Below are 19,111 nucleotides of genomic sequence, written 5' to 3'. Positions count from 1 at the left end.
TATCGTAACTTGTGGGCTTGGACACCAAACTTTAATTTATAATTTGGTTAGTAAAAAAGATGTCTACTAACTCGAAGGGTTAGTAATCTAAAAATTAAATTCGAGCCCTGTCTTAAAGATAGCCGGAATACGATACGAAACTGAAAAACCGTTTTCCTATGACAGAAAATAAAACACACGTTCCGTTTGCCAGTGCCATACGAAAACTGAAAGCGAAATTCAAACTTGTTTTTGGCACTATAGCTTAAAACATAGGGTACAAAATGAATTGGAATTCTGTTTTCGATTCTCTGAACGAGGAAATTTGAAACTAAAATGAAAATCGGATGTTGTAAGTTGACGTAGAAATCTGTAATACCCGCTTTTTGTTTTAAAACTTTTCCCCACCGTCTCGAAATTACCACCTTTTCGTTTATTCATTTTCTTAGTACTCGTTGCTCATACTCATTGTAGAATACGCGAGTAAATTGATTGCGCTGGACCAAAACTCGTTTAGCTATGCATATTTTTCAAGTTTCTGGTTGAAAAGGGTACGGCTGCACCGGGTGGACCTGGTCCTGCCTTCCCAGGATAATTCATTCATATCTGCTACCTTATTTCCTTGAAGAAGCTGGACTAAATTTCCACTTTGTATTAGGCACTCTTTTTCTCTAATTAAGCCCTTACCCACTTGTCCTCAAAGTGAAGCAAGTACATCTATGAAATAGATGTACTTGCTTCACTTTGTACTTGCCTCCCGGCTAGCTCAATTGGTAGAGCGCCGGACTGTTGTGGCCAACTCTCGTGGTCTTTAATTAACTGAGAAGAATGTGCTGCCTTTGTAATAATATCTGCAAATTAATGGTTAGACTTTCTAGTCTTCTCGGATAGGGACGATAAATGGAGGTCCCGTCTCCTGCAGGGTTGGGGTAGGAGACGTTAATTTCCCACACACGAGATTACTGTGTGATGGATGTCCTCCCCGGGGTGGGATGGGTGGGTAATAAAGGGGTTAGGTGTCAATTGGAACGAAAATTCTGTTCCTTTCTCCTGCCATTCCTGTGGCGAATGAATTAAACTTAAATTAAACTTAAACTTAAATGCCTTATTTTCTCCCACATATTTTACATAGTGAGGATGCAAGGAAAATCTGTTTCTATCTCCACTTTATTCATAATTTTTAAACGAATATAAAGGAATGAATACAGAAGAGTAGTTCCCTCTCGGTCAGGTTACTTAGAGTTATTGCTAGTTTTTTGTTGACTTAATAAGGGCCGTCCCTCAACATATTCTGTTAATATTTTTTAAAAAATAAATCTGTATTTATACATGTTTTCTTCAGGAATCAGTCAATTTTTCCCTCGGCTTAAAAGTTATCGAGTAATAGACCACTTTTATAGATGGCTGCCGAATTAATATTCTTTTGTTTAAATTTAAATTAGCCCTTCTGGCCTCGCTTGAGATAATGTATTCTTTTGAATTTTTTACTGGAGAACAAGGCCAGTAGGGCTAATTTAAATGTAGACAAAAGAATATTAATCCGGCAGCCAGAAACCCAGCCGGAAACATTTCCGTGTCATCCTCATACTAATCTAAAACAAAGTCGTAGTTCCAAAGGCAACAACTGATGTTTTCGCCATGATTTTCTTTATCCAAGAACTGTATGCACAATAAGGTAAACGCAGGTAAATGACCTTCCGTCCTTTTATGAAGGGTATTGAAAATGCCGCGTTTTCTCTTAAGACATTACGCAGAACTGGCGCACCCCAGCTTCCAGGGAATCCACGATATCTTGTCGTCGCGCAAAATTTCCTTTCAAAAGCAGACTAATCAACGGAAGAATTAGACGAGCAGTTCACACTAATTGAGCAGCGGCAAACCCTCGGTTGTTGGCAAATCCCAAACATATCGGTTAAATTCACTTTTTTAATTCATTCTTCACAAGCAAAAATAAAGTTACCGTGATGCATCTGATAAAATAAATACTGTTGGAAGACGACCTTCAGTTAGTGGCCAAGACCTAATCCGAAAAAAAAAAGTTTCCCAATGTCTGGGTTCTAAGTTGTCCCGGCATGACTCCATTGAACTTTGAACCTTACCTAGTATTTGAACCTGGTCCAATGATTTTCTTTGTAAGCATAAACAGCCACAAATAAATAAACAGAAATACGTGTGATATCATATGCACCAAAGAACGAACATGAAATCAAAGTCAGCGATAAAATCGTATTAACAATGAATAAATAAATATATAAATAACTAAATTGATGAAATAAATGAAATACAGCATTTTGTCTGAGCTGTGTTAAATAACGTATTTTGCTTCAGTTAAAGATAAATTTCTTTCAAGTTCTGGAGATGTGATTATAGGGCAAGGAGGAAAAACAAACATCAATACGACTTATAACAGTTGGCTTGTAATAAATAGAAAGACAAATAAATGAATGAATAAAATCGTTCCATTTTGGAAGAATGTCTGTGACCAACGCAAGAGTTTCCTCTCTAAATTAAACAAATTCTCAATAAATTAAAATACTAGAAAGGATGTTCTTAACTTTGAAAAGACTATTATTGCACATGTATAGGGAAGTTAGAAAAATGAAGCAAAACCGAATCTCTTTTGCAGTTTCTTTAACTAAGTCTATGTATAATCAAAGTACAATTTTCTTCTTCATTGATAAATGAAAAATGTATTAAAATACTAGAAAGAGAGTTCTTGGTGTGAAGAGGCCATTATTAGATCATAATAAGAAAATATACTGCTACCACCTGTTTTCCATGAAACAATATCTATTCATAGAAAATTTAACATACATTTTTCTCCTTAATGAATAAGTTCCTAGAATAAAATGAAAACTAGAAGGTAAATGTTTTTGGCTTTGAAAAGGCCATAAGTAGGTTAAAACTCGTATCAACAATTTTGGATAAAACCAGTTTGCAAGCAACATTATGTACCTATAACTTAAGGGTGATTTACTTCTTCATGGGCATGCTACCATACAATTGAAGTAAATAATTTGTACTGCAAGGAAAATTCCTAGCCATGAATAGGCCATTGATGTGTAAATAAATATAAGGGAATAAATTGATAATGTCAATAATTTCTAATTAATCCACTGCCTAGTGCTTTGCAAGGAACAATGTCTATCTCTTATTAATTAAAGAATGACTTTCTCCTTTATGAATAAATTCTTAAAAATTGAAATTCTAAAACATGTTCTTGGCCCCTATTTTATTATAATGACAATAAATAAATAAAATAAATAAATAAATCATTATCTAAATTACAGCTAGCTGCTTTTAAAGTTCTTTTTCAAGCATAATATTATTCCAAAATCATGTGATCCAGTCTATGGATTAAGTGCATGGCTACATTCGCTCTATAAATTAGCTGGTTTGGTGCGTGGCTGCCGACGGCAGAAACCTGACTCATCATTTTCTTTCTGTGTGTAATGTTTTTTGTGTGGTTCCCCTATGTTGGTTTCTTCTCTGTTGAACTTCCTTTGCCCAGCTGCAAAGAGAGGAAAAGCAAAGCAGGTCTGTCAGAGCTATAAATAACAATTATACACATGCCATTTCACTGATGTATTCCACCCTCTATAACTTTTCTTTTTCAGGTAAAAAAAAAGGACACTCTTTAGGAAGACACCTTTTCCAACTGTACCACTTGAGGAAGTAATGATTCTGAAATCTACAGACCATTACTCACAACTTTTTGACATGACTGCTTCATGGGCAATAAATGCAGTAATGTTAGTCTGCAGTCATGAAGGGAGTGTTCAGGCAAAAGTAAAGACACCTAGTACCAACCAGGGGGCCCACACTGCTGCCGTTCATCCCAGCTTCAGGGGCACAAAGTGATCAGGAGTGTTGCTAATCTCCCCTTTACAGGATGCTGTTCAACAGGAGGTAACCAACCCCTTCGTTTCCCTATATTCTTGCAACATTTTCTTCATGTTTCCATGACAGATAGTGAGTCCTGATCTGTACTCTGGGTTGGAAAGAGGTACTGTAAGTGTCCCACCCAAAAAACAGTCAACATGATAACTCAATAACTGTGTATCATGCATGGATAAGAATTCCCCCAAAAAATTCAGATCAGATGTAGACCTTAAGAGTGGAGGTAGGCACAGTAGGCTATGTCTAAGGTTGGAAGGAAATGCACCATCTCTGCACATGCAAAGGATGTTGCAGTGTAATGTTAAGTGCACATTATAAAAATCATATTTATGCAATTCTTTCTCAAATGGGAAAAAGAGGCAGACCATTGTATTCTCCTGTGAGAAAGCACACAACTTACTGAGAATTTGTCTACTTAAAAGGTTTCTCTAAAAAAATTATTCTTAGCACAAACCTGTTTTAAGTGTGGCCTTGCTGTGATTTACACAGTTATGTAGCTCTCCATTTTGTAACCCTTTCCCATTTGCTACTCTTTTGTGGCCTTCATCTTTCACAGAATCATTAGGAATCTCTCTAGTGTCTTCCACACCATGGCTTTTTCCAATAGCAATACGAATGATGAGCCACACAATGAAATGAAACCACCATACGTCCATCAAAAATAGTAACCAGAGCATGGCATTGAAGAAGAAGTACAAAGGGGCTTCAGGAGTGATGAGCATACTGATGTAACCACAAGAGTAGAGCACCTTGGTTGGGTAGATGTAAAGGCGACAGTAAAACCTAGGATGCAACACAAAAAAAGTCTGAAAAAAAGTCTGGACTCTGCTTATGTGGCCCATTGGTCAAGGAGCTTATCCTGGTCTTGAACTAAGCATGGAATAACTATGAGTATTGCTACACGCCTTGGATAGGATCCTAGTTTATTTCCAGTTGGGCCCCTGCATTTCCCGACAGCTTTCCCTGAAAGTTGCTTGTACACTACCATACACCTAGGTGGAGACAGGCACTGTGTGAGGAGATTTTTTTGGGCAGGGACATCACACACTCGTGCCTGAACCAGGTCTGCAGCAAACCTGGAACTTTTAATCTGTAGTCCAGCCCACTAACGGTATGACTGCCATGTTTCAATCTAAAGTACCCAGACAGGTCATGTAAGAAACAACAGACAAACACATTGAATACATCTACACTTAATTTAATAAATATCTTATCTATCCCCTAAATGCTTAATGGAAGGTGGTTACAGTGTATTAAATTTCCAAGGCCAGAATGGATTTGAACGTCAGAATTTTGATTAATGCATTAAGCTAAATGGAGTTATTAGAGGCGTGGAAAGCTGACACAACAAAACACAGTCAACAGAAGAGGCTTGGACATTCCCAACCTGACACAATAGCTCAAAATATATAGGTGGGTTTTCCATTTCAGAGCATGGCTTTGATGTAAACTTAAAACATTAATTTTGTGACTTTAATTCTGACACTAATTTCAATTTGCTTACCAAGCTAACGCAAAAGACAAAAATCCAACTATACTGATAACATCTGGTAGGAGATGGTATTTTCCTCCACGTGACTTGAAAGCTATGCACAGTTTTGAGAATTCAAGTATAATATCGGTTACGTCATGGACAAATAAGACTAGAATGCCAATTCTGTGGTACCTGAAAGGTAACATCATGTTTTCTTCTCATTACAAGGAAACTTTCTTCACTGGCCAGCTATGTGTCTTTTGCTCACAAAGAATCACAAATGGGCAGCTATCAACCTATATTCACCATCAACTGTTCTTAACTATTATAAATAAGTCAATTACTAGGATATTTTCATAGCTTTGCAGACTCTATGGCATGTATGAAGGTTACACAAATCAAACCAATAGCAACTTTCGCAACATGTGCCATTAAAAGAACTGTGTTCATGAGCATTTAACTTTAATTTACAAACTAAGGTTATTAATAACTTTAAATCTTACCTGATTGCAAATGAGAATAGAATGAGTGAATTAGCCAGAATATGATGAGCAATCATAAGAACAGAATCCCTTCGCCACAGATCCATAAAAAGTGTGGCATATACAGAATGAAAATAGAATCCAGCTTCTACCATATATAGAGTGTAGATGTCTTGAGGAACAGGCATTCCTCTGTACCAACCTAGATAAAGATGCATATAAATCATAGGGGAGACATTTAGTAAACAAGGACTTTTGTTATATAGCTAGTCATGCATTCATGCTGCATAAAATCAAAAGTAATATCACTTCTGATAAAAAAGAATGACCTAAATGGCCTAAGATTATCTGAATTAAGTTTTAGAAGTGATAAATTGTTCTTTTCGAGACTGACCCCAGTGTGGTCCAAATTCAAGTTCTCCCATTTTTAAACCCTTATACATGTAATAACTATTACTGTTAAGACAAGTAGTACATAAGAATTAAGAGAAGAAAGGAAATACAGTAATCATCAGCTCAGCAAGATCTTCATTGTTCAACAAATCCTCCTATTGTATTCGTTCATTATCATAAGAAATGCATAGAATATGCATTCTTATCTTGGGGTGTCAATGGTCAGTTACAATTATATATATCTTATTAACCAAGCGTGAGGGCTGTACTGGGAGAATATCGGCCCAAGGTCTTGACAGTACGGACTGAGCGCAGCAAGGTCTGTACAAAAAAGACAGAGGGCGGATATTCTTCCAGTACGGTCCTGAGCAAGCTTGGTTAATAAGAAATTTATTATACGACAGAAGTTCAAAGGGACACAAGTGCAGTATCATTCGGGACCATTCGGGACAGTGTGCCATCCAATACTGAGAGAATATTGACCCGCAATAGTACATTTTGATTGGTTGATTTTAGTTATTGGCCCTCTGACTGCCCAAGTTGTGTAATAAAAGTCATTTCAGCCCTCCCCATTTGGTACTGTATGAACACTAACCTTTCCAGCAGTCACTGGTGTCATGGTAAAAGTTGTATTTTCCATTGAAAAGAATGTAGGAGCAGTAACCAAACACCAATGAGTAAAATAATAACTTAAAGGCACTTTCTGATGATTTCTTCAAATCTCTCTCTAGCAGTTGGCACCAACTAAAAAGGGGCTTTGAGACAAATTATAGAGTTACAAGTTATTACTGATTTCACTTTTAAAAATAAATAAACATGGTAATCAAAATGAAAAAATTTCAAACTAGCATTTAATCTGTAAATTAATAAAAACATACTGTATGTGCCAATTTTAAAATTGAAACAGTTGCGGATTTCCAGTTTAAAAATAATACTTAATATAATCATATTATTTAATTAAACTGATTGATTGTTTGTAAACAACAACCACTAGGTGACAATTCAAATTAACAGTAATTGTCATAAAAAGGATGGTGTGAGTTAACGTTGGTGCTGGTTATTTATAAGTAGTGTCTTCAAATCAATGGCTGCAAAATCAGGTAAATGAATTCAATGAGAAAATATACATCAAATATTTGTTTATAGTCCAATTGTCAGACACCATATAGACATCACCAATAGTTCACAAAAATTTTTATTTATCATGATAAGGGAATTCAGTCTAAAGCTACAATTTATCTTTGGCCAGAAATGAGCTATTAAATAATAAATTACAAGTAAACTTGGAGACAATTCCCCAATTAGTTTTACCCCTAAGTCTCCAGTGTTCTTCAGTTAGGTATTTCTTGATGGAAACCACATTTACGGTCAAACAAAGTGAAGCGTACCCCTCAGGATGACATTAATGATTGATTATTTGAATATTGAACCCGCTAATCGTTCAGGAGCACAATAACGAATTGAATATTTGAACATGGAACCCGCTAACCATTTCAAGAATGCAATAATGGATTGATTATTTGAATATGGAACCCGATAGCCGTATTCGTTTTGAAAAGGTGTGGATCATTGTTCAAATCAGAAGTCCATTTCTGATTGGATTATGTGAACACATGATAATGGATCGGAACTATTTTAACGTGGCGTCAGACATGGGGTGAAAGGTGAGTGCGAGTGTTGTGTAGAACTTCTTGTAAATGTTGTAAATGGAATGTTATCGAGAGCTTTTTTTGCCTATTTAAATCTTGACAAACTTGTAGAAATTCTTGTGTGCATTTATGGTCGAAAAAATAGTTTACGGGCGAAGCCATTGCAAGACTTTTTTATTTCGTTAATATTTGCTATTGACTGTTTTCGCAGTGTTTTTACAGTGCAGTTTGTTCATTTTCAGGATTCCTTGTCAAATAGTACAATTATCTTATTGGACTTCAGAAACGGACTTCTAATTTGAACAATGATCCGCACATTTTCAAAACGAATATGGCTATCGGGTTCAATATTCAAATAATCAATCCATTATTGCATTCGTGAAATGGCAAGTGGGTTCAATAATCAAATAATCAATTCCTTTTTGCATTTTTTAAACGACTGGCGGGTTCAATATCCAATTGATGAATTCATTAATGTAATCTTGAGGGGTATGCTTCACTTAGTTTGACTGTAATTACTTGACACTTGCATTATAATAATGATCAGCTACTGATTATGTTATTTATGCTGAAATTAAATATCACTGACACTGACGTGATTTGACACCTAGTAGCTGACACGAAACCTTTACTCTGATAAGGATTCCAAAAAATCCACAGAAACTAATTAAAAGTAAAGACAATTTATTTTTATTTTCAATTACACCAAAAGTGTTTTGGGGTTACTTTTCTTATAATTTCAAAGAAATGAGATAAAAATCTGAACTTGAGATTAAACCTGTAGAAAAAACCTTTGGCTGGAAAAATCACCTTCTTGTTTTAAAATAAAGAAGCTAAGTTTTCTAATCATATTACATGTAACTGACCTGCCAATGTGTAAAAATTCTTACAGATGAGTGAAAATTGGGGTATAATTTTGTAACGAGACAGTCTATCTGAATGCAGCTCCATCTAACCTATATTAATTAAAACATTATGTGTAGGATTATGATTGCCATAATTCACCTCACTTTAAATGAGGATATCAACCAGAAAATCCACTACAACAAAATTACAATGATGATTTTTTTTTTTTAATTTTATCAAATATGTGTTCAAAATTCAAATCAAAACATCACTAACAGCTTCAAAACAAATAATGACAATTTTCAGGTCTGAAACAATTGGAATCAGAGAAAACAAATTAAACTGGACCATCTTGTGGTCAGCCTGAATGCATTTTTTTTTTCTTTTTTTAGTCTATTTTTTTTTTACCATAATTACAACTTGTACAGACATCAAACTATCACCAAATTGTGAGATTTACACTAAATTACTGGATGGTGTTTTGAATGGCTCAGAACCTTGGAAAACCAAAGGTAAATCACCAAATTTTATCATATTTCACAAGTGTTTACATTGAAATGTTTTGCAAAAAGAAAAAAAAAGTCTTACAAACATGCATTTTGGAACTTTCATTGTACCCAGCCAGGTTGACTGGCTAGGTTCACAGAAAGATTCCATCCCAAAAATCTCAAACTGTCCAGAGTGCTTTCAAGTTTTTCAATCATGACTAAAATGTCTCATAGAATTTAAGGAACTTAAGAAATACAAAAGGGTAGCACTACAGGTGGGGGAGGTGGTGCATGTGTCCCTCCAACTTTCAACTTTGGAACAACTGAAAATTGTGCAGGTTGAGATATTAACTTAAGTGTGGCAAGCTAAGCCCTATAAGCTCCTAATGGACCAGATAATCATAAACTGCATACAAGCAATACACTGTAAGTTGATTGATTTAAATTACTGCACGATTCTCCACAGTCTCACAAGGAAATGACTGACAAATTGCACATGACAATTCAGTTTGTTTCAGCATCAAATGACAGGCATGGGAAATTTGTTGCGAATTATAATTTGTTGAGCATGATGAAATCCTGATGTTTGCCAAATTTTAGTGATCAGAATACTTAGAATACCTAGAATTTCCCAAAGGAGCAATGCCTCTGACCCCCTAGTTTCTTGTGCCAGTTATGCCCAGTAATATGCCCCACCAAGGAAAAATCCCCAGTGCCCCCCCCTCTCCCTGCCAAGGCTTACATGTAGCACATACCAGCAGGATACATCACATCCCTTAGCAACTATAGTATAATTTATATTACAACACATACATGTCTACCTGCTTATCAGCAAAGGGAGCCCTGGGCTTTTAGCTTGAAATAAGTTTCCCCTCTAAGCCTTCAAATAACTCTCTATAAACAAATAACCATTGTCGAAAGGCTAAAGTAAAGACTTACAAAAAACTAACAAGTTCATCTCATCATTTCCAGTGCTTTCATCACACCATAATTAGCTCATACAGTGCATAAAAGCAAAATATTTCAATAAATTGGCGGGAGTTGAAAATTTAGATACCAAGTACGTTTTTGAGAGGTGTTTTCTTAGCTGTCTGCCTTGTTTTAAAAAATATCCAACAACAAATCTATCTTTTTTTAATTAATAATTTTAATTTGTAATGCAAAAATATATCAAACTGGTGTCTTGACAGGTGTCTTGTTGAAATAACTTCCTTTCACCACAAATGCAATTTGGATCACGTCTGATAAAATGCCTCTTAAATAAGCATATTTTAGTAGGAATTTGTGAAAAAACATATCATTAATCTTTTCTACACCTGTGTATCTGTGTGTGTTTTGATGAAAAGAAAAATTACTTATTATAATATGTGGTGACTACACACTGTAGCTCCCTTTGTGTGAAATGATTTCCTAGTCCTGTAGCTAACAGGAATTGTGTATTGCAGCAAAAAATTATACCAATTCTAGCCTCAAAAAGCAAAGACTAGATAGAAATCTGAACATTTAAGGATTTATAATGATTTGACGAACATTTGATGCAAAGATTCTCCAAATTTTAATATATAATAACGAAAACTATTGAAAAGAAATCTCTATTTTGAGAGAATGTAGATGAAAAAGGTCCTTGAAAAGATTTAAAATATCAAAATTAACTTTCAGTCCCACAAATTGGAAAATAATTCACACAAACCAATTTGAATGTTTTGAAGACTTGCAAATTAAAATTTAATATTAATTAATTCCCTTCATTCAAATTTGTTGTACGTAATTTTTTCACAATTTTTTTCTTCCCATCGGTTTTGTGTAAGCTCTCCTTAAAAAAAAAAAAAACAGAAAAAAAATATTAAATAAGATCAGAAATGAAACATACCAAACTATCAATATTCGTTTAAGATCTCTAAGGATCAGAAGATTATCAAATAAAAGAATCCAATTCCCAATAAGCCGCTTATCGGCTACTTATTCCAAAATTATGAACACAACAAGAATAAGACTAATGCAACAAAAACAAGGTCACAGAGGTTTAAATCAAAACATCGTGTTTTTAGAGATGATGGGGACAAGAAAAGTAATCGAACTGGATGAAAATTCATTTCGAAAAGTGTTACGTGAGATGAAGCACAAAATAATAATCAACGTTGACCACATTTAGGAGGAACGCAACGGGATGGTAATCTAAACGGTTCCAATGATTCAAAGATTCTTTCTTTGTTGGAAAAATTTCCTCTGTAGAGAAAGCCTATTGCGATCTGTTAAATAAGAGACCTGTTCTATCACTGAGACACCTTACAAAATGATCAATTTTAGTATTGAATTTTCCCATGATCACCAGTATTGCAATATGATCGTCAAAGCAGAAACATCTTTCAATATCTGCTCAGTTTCAGCTTCAATATCATCACACGGAAGTTCGAAAGTTGCATGTAAAAAAAAAAAAGAAGGCTAATGATATCTTGAATATGACAAAGGGCTTCAGGTATTTGAAGAACCTAAATATTTCGTGTCACGCACCTTGAAAGCTGCAGCTGTTAAGAAATATCGCAAGAGGGTGAAAGCAACGCCAAGCAGAAGGCATAGAATTACGTCCCTCGCGGATATAAAGCTATAGCTAGAAATCTCTTCAATGAAATCTGTCAGGAACGATACTCTTGGAGCTCCATCTTTCCATTTAATTTGGAACTGTTCCCATATTTTGGTGAAGGCCTCCAAATAACCAACCTCCATACTCGAAACCGCCTCCTTGGTGTCCACGCGTTAGGAAAAGCTGATCGAAAGACAAACATGGGCATGGAAGACCGGTGGAGGGGAGGTTCAGGAGTAGTATCAGATGATTTGATACTTATTAGGGGAGGGGAGGGGAGGAGGCAGTAGCTTGTACAATACATACTTAGGGGAGGGGAGGCTTAGGAAAATTCTCTGATACTCACCAGTACTCCGGTGGTTTTCACAACAAATAAGAACGAGATCATTTGTCCCTTGAGATTCATTCAGATCACTGTGTTGTGAAGGTCAGATGTCCTATAACAGGCTAAGAAAAATGCTTTCAATCAGACATTCTGGTCGAGTTTCACACAAACTTGTTTCGAGGAGTTTCAGCACTTCTCTTCGAAGTCAAGCTCAGCATAGTCACCAGTTTGTTGTAGTTGGAGGGGGAGCTGGGGGCCTTGCTGTGGCTTCTACGCTCAGCCGTAAATTTCCTAAATGTACTGCTATTATTGAACCATCTGAGGTGAGAGAGTTATATTCTCGTTTAAACTTATGATACAAATTCTAAGCTAGAAATCAGAGCACGGCGACGAATGTGGTCGCGAAGATTATGAATGTTCAGTTATTCTTGTGAATAAGAGAAGTCATTAACGTACGTTCGTCTTTGAGCTGCAAAGGCGATGTATGTTTAATTAGTTACTCTTACGAATAGTTCGCAAGAGTATCTAAACATAAATCGACTTTCAGCTGTATTTCGGAGACTTATTTTCTTATGAACAGGGAGTGAAGCTCGGCTTACCAATTTCTCACAATAATGTATTTTATCTTTCGTATGTGCCTTGAACCTAGCTTTAATTTTTATGTCAATGACGTCATCTTCCACTCAAGTTTAAATGTTCGTGCGGTAGTGCACGCCAAAATTCTCAAGCATATCCAATTTAATTACTACTATTGCGTAATTGCACAAGAGCATCCCAAAACAATAGATATTCATAAATAGATCAGACATTATATTGTTGTTCAGCACCACCATTGATTATGAACATTTTACCATGGAAGTGTATAGGGCTGTCATGACACTCACAGGAGGGTGATTTTGGGTCAAAGAGTGGCATAACCTTATGAGAATTAAGGGAAATTTTGTGTTTGTTAAGAATTGTATTTGAATTAATACTCACTGTGAGACATGTGGTTACATAATATAATGCTGATCAATGTCAATTGGAATTAAGAAATACATAATAAACATAAATAATAGATGACAATCAAAAGTCAAACTTGTTATCTTTGACCATGAACAGCATAAACATGCAGTACATGAGAATAATTTCTTTTTTGTTCCATTGTACCCCTATCTACGTATGCTTGCAAAGTTCCTTTGTGTGTATTATCTGTTCCTATAATTTTTGTCCTATATTACTGGCTACTAACTTGATAAGTGCCCTCTCAATTAAGGCCCCCCCCCCCTTCCAATAGGCACCCCTCCTTTTGGTTGAAATTTGAAAAAAGCACACAGGTGCTTATTTGAGGAAATGTGGTATCTAAATGCAAATTCCTGTTGCAGGACTTTATACTTTTTTTTTTTTTTAACAGAATCACTATTATCAGCCACTTTGGACATTGGTTGGAGGTGGAGTTGAACGTCTTGAGAACTCTGTGCGGTCTACTGAAAGCCTCATCCCAGGTGGCTGCACATGGCATAAAACTCGAGTTGTGGAATTCAATCCTGAAAAAAATTTTGTGATAACGTCTGATGGAGATGAGGTTAAGGGTTACTTTTATTGCAGCTATAACTATGATAGGTCAATCACGAGTCAGACAAAAAGCCTTAAGTTACTATTGAATTAGTCTCCTTCGCAGCTGTCTTTCGGGATGTCACGCAAAGCGTTGCGTGACATCCCAAAAGATGGCTGCGAAGGAGACTATTATTGAATATGACTGTTGGGGGGGGGGGGGGGATTCTGTGTCCAGGGGAAGTGGGTTTGCTCTCACTGACTTAATAGTCAGGGGTTGTAGATCAATCCTTGTTCCTGCTTGGAATATGAGTTAAAGAGTGAGCCCTAATTGTAAATAACCTGATTTTTTGGTTTCATGTACTATATGAAGTGATAAAGAAGCTATTTTATTTTTTGCAGATTAAGTATGAATTTCTGATTGTTGCAGCAGGTCTTCAGCTCAGATTTGATAAAGTATGTACCAATAATTAATTGCTAATAGAACGATCATATGATAGTCATTGATAGACAGTGTCTTCTTCATTAGAGTAAGTGTTGATGTTGTAAAAGACCAAGTTTTGTTTTCTTTGGGGACCGACAAGGTTTTCTTTTTCATTTTTAAGAGTGACCAGCTAGTAAGTTCACTTAGATGAACAACTTCAAAAATGTAGGAGCTTTCTACAAAGATTGTTAAATAAAAGATAAAATTTCTTCACACTGGGCATCTGTGAGGTTAAATCTTTTTAACAAGTTATTTGATATGAGTGGTATAGTTTTTGATAAGTGTTAGGGGATCTGTTGAGAAAATCCATTAAGATAGTTATTATGATTTTATTTTTTGTAACTTGTAACTATTAAAAATATGTAGATATAATTGTGTGGATATTGGGGTTTTAAAAACTTTGTGAAAGTTAAGGTTACAAGACTGAATACAGTGTCAGTGTGTGAACTAAAAGTTTTCTAACTCTAACTAGTCTCATAACTTTCTCTTTAACATAATAGGTTGCTGGTCTAAAAGAAGCCTTAGGAACCCCTGGTGTGGGCTGTAATTATTCTGCCAGCACAGTGACAGATACTTGGAAAGCTCTACAGAACTTTGAGGGAGGAAATGCTATCTTCACAGTACCTAACACACCTATTAAGTGTCTGGGTGCCCCACAAAAAATCATGTACCTTGCAGAAGATTACTTTCGGAAGGTACATGTTTTTGTTTGATAATTTATAATATTTCAGAGAATCTCAGGGGTATAAAGCCGACTCTTTACATGCTGACATCACAAGTATGTATACCATACCTAAACCTGCCATGTACATTTTCTTATACTCTGTGTACTTATTGGTCTGATAACCATTCATTTTAGTAGAATCATGTTTCCTGCCTCAAAGAATATAACACTTCTGAATCAGTTATAAAGCCACTTTAATGGAATTCACAGTTTTAAGAAAGATACAGCTTATTGCTTTATAACTAAATAGGATTTGAATAGAGTTTTTCATCACCTTATCAGTCTAGGATTTTAAACGTTCACTCTATATGACTTGTAAACCTCCATTAATAATTAAATATTTAATTTAATGTTGTAGAACAATATTCGTCACAAAGCCAACATTATGTTCAACACCTCACTGGAAAAAATTTTTGGTGTGAAGAAGTATGCTGACGCCCTGACAAAAATTGTGGAGAAGAGAGATATAAAACTAAATCTCAAGCGAAACTTGGTTTCAATCAATCCAGAGAAAAAGGAAGCTGTGTTTGAAGTTCCAGATGATACAAATAGTGAAAAAAAGTTACTAGAAACCTATCAGGTAGGTGTCTCTCAGGTTCACAAAAAGCAATAAATTATGGATAATTTACTACTTTTTGTTAGTGCTCTGAAAATAACATCAAAATTGTTGTTAATATTTTTAAGTACAAGTCCCTAAATCTGTCTAGAGTGAAAGCTCTGGGCCACAGTAAGTTGCTGTCCATGAGATGCATATCAAAAAATATAATTAAATATTTTTATGTAAAGAAATATGAAGATAGATTTGTATAGAATTAAGCAGTTCCCAGATCTTTTTCTCCTTACAATGTTATATATTAAGGCCAATATGAGAATAAAGAAACTGATCACCAACTATAGAAGCTCTTGTTCATTAGACAAAGTCAGCTGGTCAGTATCTTAATTAGGAAATGAATGGCAAACAGTATGGAGAATATCAAGTGCATACTGTTGATACGGTATAACGCCAAGGGTTATCGATTCTAAGATTTAGAGGTAGGTTCTTGGAGAGGTTACACAGTCACATTAAATAAATATTATTAATATATTAGGAATTCAAATTGAACTGCATTCCTATTCCTCAGCTAACATTTTGTGAATGATTTTCATTGTTAGTAGTATTTTATTTGAATGGGTGGCTTCTCTTTGCAGTATGATTTCATTCATGTCACTCCTCCCATGGGACCAGCAGATTGCCTGCTGGGAAGTCCCATCTCTGACCAGGCTGGCTTTGTAGATGTGGACAAAGTCACCATGAGACATAAAAAATATAACAACATCTTTGCCATTGGTGACTGTTCTAATTCCCCCAATGGCAAAACTGCTGCCGCTGTGGCTGGCCAGTCTGGTGTTATTAAAGCAAACCTGTTTGCAATGTTGGATGGGAAACCCATGCCAGCTCAGGTATTACATTTTCTTTTTCTTTTGTTTTTTAGATTTTATCCTTGGTTTATTTACAGTTTTATAGTTGAAGGTGAAAATAGTATTGTCTGGTATTGATTCCATTCATCAATTAAATAAGTTTGTATTTGTATGTCTGCACTGAATTTTTTCTCTAGTATGCAATGTCTTGCCATCATCTTTTCTCTGCCCTAATGATCCCTCCACATTCACTTGCTTGATTATAATGTGGTTATTACTATACTTAGTCTAACACTACACCATGTTGTTCATCAATAAACCACATATAGATTGAACAACAAAATGAAATCAAATTTTTTACCAGAAATTCAATGTACTAAGTACTTGTGTGTGTACACTTTTTTCCTTTGCACTCCAGTATGATGGCTACACATCATGTCCTCTTGTCACAAGCTATGGCAAACTTATCCTGGCTGAATTTGACTTCAATGGTGAACCTCTGGAAACATTTCCATTTGATCAAGGAAAGGTCAGTATAATCAGTGATTGTCAGTAAAGAAATGCCTTAGTGGATGTCGAGCTGATGGAAATGTTCATCTCAAACTAAAATTTCAAAATAACATGAACTTTTGAGCTGTTCATATTCAGGTACTTGCCAATTTTGGATATATATTTTTTTATAGCCTTGTAGGTCTGACATTAAGCTTATGGAATTTCGGTATTACCTTGTAGCTGCCTGCATAAAAGTTATCACATAATCATAATTTACAGCTTTTAATTTTTAGGAGCGATACTCAATGTATTACATGAAAAAAGACATACTCCCAGAAGTCTATTGGAATGGATTGGTCAAGTAAGTCCTTTGAATGTTGGGCCGATTTCTTTGCTGTTGGCAATGTTATGGTTTTAAATTTGATAGCTAGAATTCTTAGGTTGATGTTTGTGTTATTTACAGAGGTTAATGCAAACCAAGGCCTTGATAATGCTCACTGTCAAGTGAACACCACATCCATTCATAATAATAATTGCTATATTACGTTATACATGTCTGAAAATTATCACTTGTAGGCTAGAAGTATATACCTTTAACAGGTTTACATTTATGAAAACCTAGGTATGACAAAGTAAAAGAGTACCTGCAAGGTTAAGGTGCATGACTGTTTTTCCCAGATCGACTAAAATGTTTAACAAATCTTTTTTCACTTGTTTATTACATTTGTCATATCATTAATGTAAGTAAACTGTTGTATATTTTGTGTCTTTCAGGGGTCTTTGGCCTGGTGTCACCTCAGTGAGAAGGGCCCTTCACTTAGGGCTTAAAAAGTAGTCCTTTTGTAACACGTACTTTATGTCAATCAAATGCAAATACACCTAACATTCTTCTCACCGAAGTATGAGGAGCTTTATGCTTGCTGTTAAATGCACATGCAATATAAAAGGAAAATCACTTTTCTTCAAGAACATTTTTTAGCTAAGGAATTCCAACAAGTCTGAGTCACAGGTACACTCCTGGGTGCTCTCTAAAATAATTTTGGTGTTGTTAAAAATTAATTTATCGTTCAAAATGTCAAGTTGTGGTTGATGGATACTGAAGTATGAAAAAGTTACAAGTCATTGAATGAGCTGAAGAGTGGGGAAAGTTGTTGATTTTCTGTAATCTTAAGATTACTGTCTACTAGTTTAAAATCCTGCCAGTGTCTAGTGAGTAGAAAGGGTAGTCAGAGAGGTTTGCTCATTTTAATTATTTTTGGAGTGAAACAGTTAGTAAGAATGCTTAATTCTTTAATAGTAGCTAGCACAATATTAATTAATTTTTACAGCAGTGTACATGGTCGACATACATGATGTATGCCATAATTATTATAACTTAACATAGCAATCAAGATGTAAAATATAAATTCAAAGGTTGTGATTTTAAGGATATGCATTATTGGTCAAAAAGCAAATAATTTTTTCAAAATGACTATGAGAGAATTAATAAAAAAAAATACACAACAGTTTTTGCCTGTCAGTGTTTTTTTTTAATATATTGGAAATGAATTGATTGGCAAATGTGATGAAAGTAAAGGTTTGTGTACAGGTTTCCATCAGATAGTGTGAGTAATTAAGGGTTTGTTTGTGTTTCCCAAGTCACCAGCTTAGCCTGATTTTAGGAAGAATTCACTCTTAAGATGATGCACAGTTCAAAGAATTCATTTCTTAAATACATGCACTGATCTGAAAATTGAATTGATTAAATGTCAGATTGATATGCTATTTGAGGCATTTGATATGCCAAAAAAACTAAAGATAGCCTGGCAGCAGGTTCTCTGATCAAGGATGGGGCAATGAGAAGTGAAGGACAGCAGGAAGAAAAAAAATGTCACTTGAGGGAGAAGTATGTGGGAGAAAAGCCCCTCCCAGCCACTTCACCAGGGACCAGTTGGGCAGGTCATCCTTGGTGTAAAAACCTAACGAGGTTTTCTTTGTTTCATGAGGTATTGTTTTGCTGTACGCTATTGTTTATAATGTTTTGTTGTCTTTGTTTAACGTCACTCGTGAGCTTCACAGGTTTTTACACCAAGGATGAGCCAGTTGGGCCCTTCCGGGCATGTTTACTTAACAGACTAAAAAGTACTAGACTGTATGATTTGGTGGTCTATGATATGGTTAATCCCTTCCACATGTAGCTCTGGATTCTAAACATTAGCAGTCTGGCACCCTGACATATGTCATGACTGTATGTCGAGCATGCAAGTTTAAACACCTGCATGGGCCCCATGCATGCTCAGCTTCCCATGCATATTACAGTAATATGGCTGTGCATGATTATTCTAATGAGTTTAATTTCTTGAGCTTGTTATTGCTTATTTTTG

General features: G+C 35.4%; 2 protein-coding genes across 4 annotated transcripts; one reads left to right on the top strand and one right to left on the bottom strand.

Moving 5' to 3' along the window:
- Positions 1 to 1,887: 1,887 nt before the first annotated feature.
- On the bottom strand, positions 1,888 to 12,239 carry LOC111324334 (ceramide synthase 1). Of its 3 annotated transcripts, XM_088739213.1 has the most exons (7): positions 11,723 to 11,989; positions 10,989 to 11,024; positions 6,824 to 6,983; positions 5,857 to 6,037; positions 5,384 to 5,545; positions 4,334 to 4,662; positions 1,888 to 3,490 (listed from the first exon to the last, which is right to left on the bottom strand). In XM_088739213.1, the coding sequence occupies exons 1-7, from the start codon at positions 11,933 to 11,935 to the stop codon at positions 3,360 to 3,362; spliced, it is 1,212 nt and encodes a 403-aa protein (XP_088595339.1). In that variant the 5' UTR covers positions 11,936 to 11,989; the 3' UTR covers positions 1,888 to 3,359. The 3 variants fall into 3 exon arrangements, with proteins under 3 accessions (XP_088595339.1, XP_088595351.1, XP_022783608.2); XM_088739225.1 differs by lacking the exons at positions 10,989 to 11,024; positions 11,723 to 11,989 and adding an exon at positions 12,139 to 12,239; XM_022927873.2 differs by lacking the exon at positions 10,989 to 11,024.
- LOC111324356 (sulfide:quinone oxidoreductase, mitochondrial) lies at positions 12,225 to 18,253 on the top strand. The gene is made up of 9 exons (XM_022927901.2): positions 12,225 to 12,440; positions 13,511 to 13,681; positions 14,053 to 14,106; positions 14,635 to 14,829; positions 15,217 to 15,438; positions 16,047 to 16,298; positions 16,675 to 16,785; positions 17,042 to 17,109; positions 17,523 to 18,253. The coding sequence occupies exons 1-9, from the start codon at positions 12,225 to 12,227 to the stop codon at positions 17,581 to 17,583; spliced, it is 1,350 nt and encodes a 449-aa protein (XP_022783636.2). The 3' UTR covers positions 17,584 to 18,253.
- Positions 18,254 to 19,111: the final 858 nt, after the last annotated feature.

The sequence above is a fragment of the Stylophora pistillata genome, chromosome 1 (assembly GCF_964205215.1).
Source record: "Stylophora pistillata chromosome 1, jaStyPist1.2, whole genome shotgun sequence".
Taxonomy (NCBI): Eukaryota; Metazoa; Cnidaria; class Anthozoa; order Scleractinia; family Pocilloporidae; genus Stylophora; species Stylophora pistillata.
The sequence above is the reverse complement of the archived record's forward strand: the minus strand, read 5'-3'. Positions and strand labels throughout refer to the sequence as shown.